The 10,178-nt window shown below is 39.9% G+C and overlaps 1 protein-coding gene across 1 annotated transcript; it reads right to left on the reverse strand.

Annotated features, from left to right (window-relative positions):
• Positions 1-618: 618 nt before the first annotated feature.
• Positions 619-1,485, reverse strand: LOC111895673 (anther-specific protein SF18). Its single transcript, XM_023891750.3, has 2 exons — positions 1,327-1,485; positions 619-1,140 (listed from the first exon to the last, which is right to left on the reverse strand). The coding sequence occupies exons 1-2, from the start codon at positions 1,388-1,390 to the stop codon at positions 881-883; spliced, it is 324 nt and encodes a 107-aa protein (XP_023747518.1). The 5' UTR covers positions 1,391-1,485; the 3' UTR covers positions 619-880.
• Between the last annotated feature and the right edge of the window lie 8,693 nt (positions 1,486-10,178).

Below are 10,178 nucleotides of genomic sequence, written 5' to 3' on the forward strand. Positions count from 1 at the left end.
ATCAATTACATATAAAATATAAAGATCTTTATGATGATATATTTTTGCATATGGTTAAAACTAAATAAATTTTGATTTAGAATAACTTTTAATGATTATATGATTAGTTTCAGTTTATTTCAATAGACTGTAAAAGTTAAAAAACAATCAGATTTCTTATTGTAGTTTGCAATTGTTTGATTCACCTCTTCAGCTGATGTAGAATGTTGCAGTTGTGGTTCACAAACTACAAACGTTTTAGCATCGAAAAAATAAACAACATCCAAATATATTTAATTGAAATCAAACTTGTTTATATTAAAATTGTATAGTTTTTGGAATGTCTCTCTCACGAAAAAAGATTCAACCGAATTATAATTGGGTTACTCAGTTCGGATAATAACTTGTTTGAATTATATAGGTTGGTACTTCAAAAATTTTAATATGTTTGATTTCAAATCCTTTTAAACCACTACATTCAATTGTACCTACTATTATGTACACGTTTTGGTTTCGTTTGATACCCTCTTGATCAATATCACACAAGTCATCAAATTATATTTTTATAATAACTATTTAAAATATAAATAACCACTTGTTTGATTTCGTAAAATAAATATTATTATTGTATAATCGACCTTGTGAAATTTCAAAATAGACCTTTACTAATAGCATAAGTGAAACTTCTTATGCATGGGAAGCATAAGTTATCAACTTATTACATATGTCACTACGAAAAAAGTGCACCCTTCATCACCTCATGCTTCTTTAAAGAAGTTCATAATGTGATGTTAAGCAAGCACTTTATATTATTATTGGTATCATAAGGAAACTTTCTATTTAAAGAAACTAATTGCCATCGTTACATGGATGGTCCACATTTGGTACTACTTTCTTGTCCTCATGGCCGGTCTAGCTTTTTAGCTTTGAGTTTGTCTTGGGCGAGCTCTTTGGCTTTGAGTTTGTCTTGGGCAAGCTTTTCAGCTTTAGGACAATTAAAGTAGCAGAAGCACATGTGTTTCCCTCCACGCACGTGACATGCTCCATGGGCTCCACCCTCCCAAGATTTGCACTGGCCATCACAGTGTCCGGTGTTGCCACAGTTACCCGACCATGTCTTGCTAGGTTTCTCGCATAGTTCTCCTCTCACACTCGTGATATCTGGACAATGTATAACTCATAATTAAGGACAAATAAAAACATGAAAAACAATAACTTAGAGAAGAGAAAATAAAATAGTTTACTTTTCTTTATAGGATACGGCTATATATATAAAATCTAAAGAATAAGCTTATATACTACAACGCTAAATGCTTGATCACAAATAGTAGATTAGGATTTGATCACCTGAGATAGCTAGAACGAAGAGGATAAGAACAAATGTGGAAAAGACAACCGACTTTCTCAACATTTTTGAATAATGAGTTAACAACTTAATACTCACGATTTGGATGAAGAGAACGTTGATGCGGTGAAGGGTATTTATAAGAAGTGAGGGCGGTTCAAGATGACATGTTTTGAAGACAAAGACAAATCTTGAAGGGTTAAAAATCAGAAAAGATCAAGAAATTTCAACATTACTTGTGTTGCATTCAAATTTTGCGGATGCATGTATTCTTGTTCTGCCACGACTTAGGGTTCAATACTCAAAAAATATTTCTATAAATAGAAAGAGTCGAGTCAAACTTTTCTACACATAATATATAGAAAAGGAGATGTCACTAGGGGTAGAATTATGGTTTCTTGAATTGCGGTATCACAGTACCTCCAATCGTTATACAAACATAAAAAATCAGCCAGAGTATAATTCCTTTTTTTCTTTTTTTAATTATTGACAAGATAAATTTTATTTAAAATATTTAGTAAAATGATGGTATATTCTTGAAAATAAAGACAGAGAAAATCAACAAATTTACCAAAAAAAAAAAAAAAAAACGAATCAGTGGAAAACGTCTAAATTCTCCAACTTTTTATAGTAAGTCATTTTTTTTTTGTTTTTGTTTTTGTATTAAGTGAAAAATAAAGATAAGACAAAACTGCAAAGAATGATTATCATGGTGTGTATTTTTTCTGAGTTTTAGTTCGAAACTTGACTTTTTTGGGTTCGTTGTACTTTTGAGCTAGTTTCATTGTAGATTCGGTTCATCGACAAACTTAAATGACTATAATACCCTTGCGGTACTTATTTTTAATTTTTTTTAAATCTAATAGTTATTTATTTATTTTAATAATTAAAAAAAGATGGTCTCTCTCTCTCTCTCTCTCTCTCTCTCTCTCTCTAACATGACCAAAAAACATCAACCACCAACCCCCATCCTTCATCCACAACTGAAAATCCAAACACACACATACACTGGAAAAATTAAAAACACACACCGAACTCCAAAGAAGAATTCTGATTTTGTTACCTAGAAAGTTTAGACTTTCAATTTGTAACAAAAAAACCTATAATCGGACCAATAGGGTCTTTTTAAACCCCCAATCTTCTTGAAAATTAAATGAAGTGATTTCTCTAGTTGGTTGACGTTTAAGCATTTCCATCCCGATCGCCATCAATCTTCCTCACTAACCCTCAATTTTTCGACGCAAAGGGTTTCTAGATATGCAAACCAGATCTTCAGCTCCATCGTCGTCTCTTCCACAACCACCGGAAATGACGAACCTTGAGCTCGTCACCGCTACTAGATCTGCAAATGAGATCCTTAGATCTAAAAACGAGATCCTCAGATCTGAAAGTCATCACCACCTCGAAATTATCACCGCTACAAGAGAAGACCTACCATGCAGCAACATTAGGGATTGCTTTAATAGGAGGAGGAGCTCGTCGTCTGAGGAAGAGATCAGAGACTCATGCACTCGATCTGATTTCATCTTCTTGAAGGTGTTCATCCAAAAACCCTTCATCAGATTTGATTTTATGTGTGTGTGGAGAAGAAGGAGATGGTAGAGGTTACCAGAAAAATCAATTTATAGAAAAAGAAGGTGAAGGACACAGTGGTAGTGGCGGACGGTAGGTGGAGTGTGTATGTGTTCTTGAGTGTATGTTCATGAATATGAATATACATTCTTGGGTTTCAATGTGTTCTTGAGTGTTTTTGTATTTGTAGAATCTAGAGAGAGAGAAAGAGGGAGAGAGAGGGCCCTCTTCTATTATTTTAATTATTAAAATATTAAAATAGATATTAAAAAATGTAAAAATAAAAATATAGGGTATAATAGTCATTTTAATTATCAGAGGGACCATATCTACTTATAAACTAGGCCAAAAGGACCATGAACCCAAAAAATTCGAGGTTTGAACTAAACCTCAGAAAAAATACATACAACATGGACCATTATTGTAGTTTTGTCTAAAGATAAACTACCTTACAGGCCTGACCAAAATTAGGTTTACAAATTGATGCTACAGCCACATATCTTGCCAAATATTCATGACAAAATAGGTACATGTGTGGATAAACCTTGTTATGATCTTTAATGCACACACCCACTTCCTTATGATCTGATGCCTTCTCATCGACTATGTATGTAGTAAATCACCTGCTGGTGAGTTCATAAGAATTTAGTGTCATTGCTTGTATAAAAGTGTTTACAATCATGTAGTATTAAAGCTGTAATTAATGTTTAAGAATAGTAGAAATCCCTAGAAAATCCTATATTTTCCAAAATTAAGCATTTGTAAGTTAAATCCTTCGAGTGTGTAAAAGTATTTCCATTGAAACCTTCAGTTATAAAAATAAGGTAATAAATTTCATTCAAGTATCGTAAATAAGGAAAAGCATTGCCGGTTGCCTGTAGTAGTGTTGCAAACTTCTATTAGTAATATATGTTTATTTACTTCGAGAAGTTAGCTTAGACTTTAAGTCTTAGTGTGTTAATTTGGATATGGATGTGATCTCTCATGTAACCAAACTGAATGATAATAGAGGGTCCGATGACCTTCCCGGTCATACGTAGTCTAGCGATGTAGTGCCATCCCTGGGCCTAGTCGGCTCGGACTGTAGTTAACAGTTAGGATGTAATAGCATCCATCCTGTATAGATCTATACATGTAGTGTTGCTTTCCTTCCGGGAAGCTCTGGTTACATGGTATTTGCGCAGTAGAGTGTCGTATAGAGAGGTAGTGTGTTATGTTCTGGATTAGTGTATTCTCTGGTATTATAGTATAGTAACTTTTAGTATAGTGTATAGAGTATTCTCTTTATCGTGCATTAACTTGTAGTAGTAGTATTTATAGCAGATATCATAGTAATAGATTTAATGAGCAGTAGTCTTAACTATACCTATTATAGTTAATTAGTGTGTGGGATTTCAAGCCTTTGATTCACAAAGGTATTAAATATGATGAAGACTTTCATATCTAAAACAAATATATAGGATATATAACTAAGAATTCAACGACAGTTGGACGGATAATAGTATACCCTAAGACCACAATCAAACAAGAACAGGAAATAAGGCGAGTTATCGGTCCTAACTCCTTCAATTCTTACTTATATAAATATATTGGTGTAGATATATTTTAAATGAAAAGTAATTTAAAAGCGGTTTGTAAATAATTTGATGACAATTGAACATGGAAAATGCGTTTGATGGTTATCTAAAACAGTTTTATTGACAAGTAGCTAAAAGTATAGAAAATCCTTTTTAGTTGCAAGTTATAAATCACATATGATTTTATACTAAAACTTGTTGCATTTAACTTGTACCCCCCCTAAAACATGTAAAAACACTTAAAAAGGTTAATTAAAGGGGTATGAACTCACCTGTAGCGAGTAGATCGAGTGGAAATGTCGGATGCGCGCTTGGTGTCAACTAAAGACTTGACACACTCTATTACCCTAGTAACATATGATGACATATGTTTACGAGTTATTAGTGATTAAGACCTTAATTAAACACATATAGACATCCTAATGTGAAAAAAACGCTTTGGTCAAGTGCTAGGAGGCTATTAGGTTGCAATGAAAGAGTATAAAGCCTCACCATGGATTTTACTCTTCTAATACTCACCTTAGGTGAGTTTACGGCTGAGGGACCACTTCCCCCATGAGTTTACGACCGTAAACTCATGGTAGGAGTGTATTTGTGTGTTTTCAAGTCTCTTGTATCACTAGGAAGGGTTCCAAGGTAATTTCCAAGTCTTAAGGGGTGTTTACGGTTCAAAAGAGGCACTCCCTTGGAGTTTACGGTCCTAGGACCATTCCTTGGGAGTTTACGGTCGTGAACCCCATGGTTTACGGCCGTGAACTCTTGGATACCTCTCATACTTCGATTTTGAGGTCCATAGCTCATTCCTAAAAGTTTCTAAGTGAATATCCAAGGCTAAATAGGGGTTTAGGGCTTAATTTGCATAGTTTGAGAGAGTTTACGGCCTAAGGGTGTTCTTGGGCTGTAAACCCTCTTTTAATCCTCTAAACATAAGATTAAATGTCTAAAACACTTCTAGGGTATGTTCTAAGTTAGCCTCTAAGCTTAAGGAAGAGATTTGGGGGCATCTTGGCACACTTTTAGGGGTTTACGGCCCTAGAGTGTTCTTGGGTCGTAAACTCCTTACCCTTGGCCTTCTTGGATGATTTTCAAGCTATAATGACCTGTATTGAGTTGTAGAACAATTTAGGGTAAGAGTACTTACAGTTTGGAAGCTAAAACTTGCGGATTTTGGAAGAAATTGAGCCTTGAAGAGAGAGAGAGAGAGAGAGAGTAGAGAGAGAGATAGAGTGACTAGGGTGGTAAAAGGTCCAAATGATGTCTTCTCACCCTTATATAGGGGTTGGGTTTGTGGCCAGACGGAAATCTACCCGATACTAACGTTAAACGGTGTTTAAAGTTCTACCTGATTAAATGGTCGTAACACGGCTTAGTCGTGAACTAAAATTTTCTCAAATAAATTCGAGGTGTTACCTGTGTTTTTATTTCGTTTCAAAAAAAAAACATTAATTTATATTTCTAACCTAAATATTAACTGAAATAATAACAATAAATGTTATTTTATTAGCGGAAAATGACGAAATAAATTTCGGGTTGTCACATCATCCCCCCGTTAAGGGAAATTTCGTCCCAAAATTTAGAATTTAAGCAGCTAAGTTATTACAACACAAATAAGCGAAGAGATGAGGATATTTAAGTTTCATTTGATCCTCACGCTCCTAAGTGAACTCCGACCCTCGCTTGGCGTTCCATCGAACCTTTACAATTGGGATGCGGCTTAGTTTCGTTCGTTTGACCTCCAGGTCCATGATCTCCGCAGGCTCTTCCACGAAGTTCAGGCCCTCGTTGAATTCGATCTCGTCGAGTGGAATTACAAGAGTCTCGTCGGATAGGCATTTCTTCAAGTTTGAGACATGGAAGGTAGGATGTATGTTACTGAGCTCGCGGGGTAGGTTGAGTTTGTAAGCTATGGGGCCGATTCTAGCGAGAATCTCGAAAGACCCTATGTACCTTGGGTTTAGCTTTCCACGCTTTTCCAAAGCGTATCGTGCCCTTCCAGGGCGAGACTTTCTAAAGGACTCGGTCTCCCACATGGAATTCTAAAGGTTTTCTTCGTTTGTCCGCGTAGCTTTTCTGTCGATCCCTAGTGGCTTTTAATCGTTCGCGAATCTGTACAATCTTCTTGGTCGTTTCTCAAATGATCTCCGGAACCGTTAGAGCTGTAACATCCGGGATTTCAGGTATATTAATTAATCTTTTTATTTTGAGTTTTGAGAAGGGACTCGGCAAGTTGGTGCATAGTCGACTCGCCGAGTTAGGACGCGGGTTCTCATCCGGATTGATGCTCGGACTCGGCGAGTCGCTTTAGTGGACTCGGCGAGTCTGCGACGTTTAATGAAACCCTAATTTCTCGGGTTTGCGGCCTATTTAAAGGGCCTTATGGCCGTCATTTGCGCTCATTAGTCCCCAGAGTGAAACCCTAGATCAATTGAGTGATTCAAGTGAGGGAAGAAGCCATTGTTGATTCTTGGAGTTATTGTCTAGCAAGGGAAAAGAAGATCTAGCCAAGAGGAAGCAAGAGAGGGGTGGATTCTTGAAGAGCTAAGGTCCAGGACATCACATCTGAGGTACCATTCGAATTCTTCTTTGTTATTGTGATGTTCATATAGATTTAGGGTTTTTGAACCCATTTGTGGCTAGATCTAGCATCATTATGGTCCTTTGGAGAGTTATGGCTCTAAATCTAGACCCATAGAGGTCCAGAGCACCTCCTTGCCCAAGCTTTATGTGCATCCATGGAGGTTTTAGATTGGGATCTATGTATTTGAGGCTAAACCTCCATTAATGAGCTATATGATGCTTAATGAGCACCAAGACTCGGACTTTACGTGGTAATTAAGCTTAAGGGGACTGGATCTATGAGTTACTAAAGTGGATCTGACCTTAGAAGGTCGTTTGAGGTTGTGCATGGAGTGCACTCGCCGAGTCCAATCCCAGACTCGGCGAGTTGGTGCGGGTTTTTCAGAGACTTCGGACCAGGGACTGTGTAACCGAGTCGGGTGAGTGACTCGGTGAGTTGGAAGAGATTCAGTGGGAATCGGGTTCTTGTAGGGACTCGGCGAGTCCACGCCAGACTCGACGAGTCGGGTTGACCGTTGACCAGTAGTGACTGGTTTGACTTAGTGGTATTAGTCAATCAAATTCAAGTAGTATTAAGTAAAGATACACCTGTGTTGTAGGAGGACGATAGCTCGGGAGATCGAGCACTAGTGGTTGAGAGATTTACGAGTTACCGAGACATGCGAGGTGAGTCTTCTCATGATACGTTACCTCGAGTGGTATTATGAGTTGACCAGAGGGTCTTATGTGTTATGTATGAGATTATGTGCTATTTATGAGATTGTATGCTATGTGTTATTGTATGCTGTATGACTATATAGACCTGACCGGAGGGTCCAACGATTCAGATCGGGCCAGAGGGCCCAATGAGCTATGACTGGACCAGAGGGTCCAACGAGCTGCGGGACTGGAAGGTCCCGCTGAGACATCTTGACCAGAGGGTCGGGTTAGCCTCGAGTGGCATATTTGTAGTATGTGGTATTTTGGGGAACTCTCTAAGCATTTATGCTTACAGTTGTTATGTTTGATGTCTCAGGTACCAGCGAGGACCGTAGGAAGGCGACGGCTTGACACGTACACACACACTGATGGAGATTTTTATATATCAGAGATGTTGGGATTTGTTTTTGAAAACAGAATTGATTATGGATTTTGATTTGTGATGAGATACATTATGTGATTTTGGAAAAATGAAAAATTGTTTTGAAAATTTACGGTGTTACAAGTTGGTATCAGAGCCTTGGTTTGAGGGATTCGGATGCACCTTCGGGCGTATTTGAACTCAAACCGAGGATTTGAGGAATTTTCAAATAAAACTAAAATTTTCTAAAAAGAAAAAGAGGTTTTTGGAAACGAGCAGAGTGGAAGGTGTGTACGGTCAGCCAGCGCCCGAACGGTGAATCCCCAAAATACCTTTACATTATAAGTTATGAGTTATGAGATATTATGTGGTGCATGTTAGAGAGGGTAGGTATTCCTATTAGGACTAGATTGTGCCTAATTTGTGATGCCTTAGCTTAGGAGATCGCTGCTGCTAGGAGACACTTTGAGAGAGTGAGTAGGTAGCAGTGAGGAGCTCAGGGGAGGGCTATTGAGAGTAGCCAGTGCATAGCGAGAGTAGAGTGTTTTCGATTTGGGATCCTAAGAGGAGGACTTGGGTTGTATATCGATTCGGTGTGGATGATAGTATTGGGCCCGTACTATCGAAGACACCGGATTGGTACGCAGTCCAAGTAAGAATCCTTAGGAGTACCAGGAGAGAGGATGTTTGAGTTATCGAGTGTGAGTATGCTCGAGAGTAGTCCTGACATTTCTTATGTTGTATTTTAGAGGTTGATCATGGTTGGGACACGCCATAACCCCGAGAGCAGTGGGGTGAGCGATGAGGAGATCCGTCGGATCATCCATGAGGAGGTGGCCGCTGCCATCAGATCCGAGATTCCGGAGATGTTTGGGTCTATTAAGACCACACTGATCGAGACATTTGACGAGCGATACGCTGCTTTGACTGATGCTGCTGTTGCTGCAGCCACCGCAGTTGTTGCGGCTGCGAGACCCCAGGATGGTGATTCGTTGCTATATCGAGAGTTCAGCAACATGAAACCACCAGAGTTCGATGGTACACAGGATCCGATCGCTGCTATGAGGTGGATCTCAGACATAGAGGGGTGTTTCTATACGTGCTCATGTCCGGAGCACTTGAGGGTGTGATTCGCACTCAACCAGCTTCGCTTGGGGGCGAAGGACTGGTGGAAATTTGTGACCGCGAGCTATTCTACAGCTGAGTTGACTGCAGTGACCTGGGAGAGGTTTACTGCGATGTTTCGTGACGAGTATGTTCCCCAGGTGGAGAGGGAACGTTTAGCTCAGGAGTTTCTGACCCTCAAGCAGGGGACCGAGTCGGTGACAGTGATTACGAGGATGTTTCATGAGCGGGCGCTGTTTTGCCCGGAGTTGGTGTCCACTGAGCAGGCTCGCATGAGCCGTTATCTGAGCATCTTGAGGAGGGACATCCGTGAGTTCGTGGCGAACTCGACTTATTGGACATTTTCCGAGCTCTAGGCAAATGCCAGGAAGAGGGAGATCGAGCTTGAGACACAGGCGAGGGAGGAGACTGAGTTGCAGAAGGGTGATCGGCGACCGGCACAGTCGCAGCCGGCCGCCAAGCGGGCAAAGCCCGCTGATTCGAGGACAGGCAGTTCGAGGGGCCGCACTTGTGGGAAGTGCGGGAAGAGCCATGACGGGCCGTGCAAGACTGAGGTATGCTACAAATGCGGGAAGGAAGGACATTTTGCGAGGGACTGTCCGAAGGGGTTCTCGGTTTGCTTCCATTGCAACCAGACCGGCCATCGGAAGGCCGAGTGCCCCCAGCTTCAGAGATCAGCACAGGGATCTGCACCTGTGGTTCGAGCTGTCGAGACCCGGCCAGTGAAGGCCGAAGCACCGAAGGCTAGGGGGAGAGCCTTCCAGCTGACTGCGGAGGAGGTCCACGCAGCACCAGACGTCGTGGCGGGTATGTTATCTTTATCTATTTTATGTTGAGTTTATGCTTTTGTAATCATTATATGTTGTGCGTAGGTACTTTTCTTGTGGGTTCTGTACCTGCATTGGTTTTATTCGACTCGGGTGCGAGTCGGTCTTTCATATCT

This window comes from Lactuca sativa, chromosome 7 (genome assembly GCF_002870075.4).
Source record: "Lactuca sativa cultivar Salinas chromosome 7, Lsat_Salinas_v11, whole genome shotgun sequence".
Classification (NCBI taxonomy): domain Eukaryota; kingdom Viridiplantae; phylum Streptophyta; class Magnoliopsida; order Asterales; family Asteraceae; genus Lactuca; species Lactuca sativa.

Excerpts from the sequence above, each read along its gene's own strand:
- LOC111895673 (XM_023891750.3), bottom strand. The coding sequence starts at position 1,390 with ATGTTGAGAAAGTCGGTTGTCTTTTCCACATTTGTTCTTATCCTCTTC. Across the intron at positions 1,141-1,326 it reads CTTCGTTCTAGCTATCTCAG|ATATCACGAGTGTGAGAGGA; the intron begins GTGATCAAATCC and ends TACATTGTCCAG.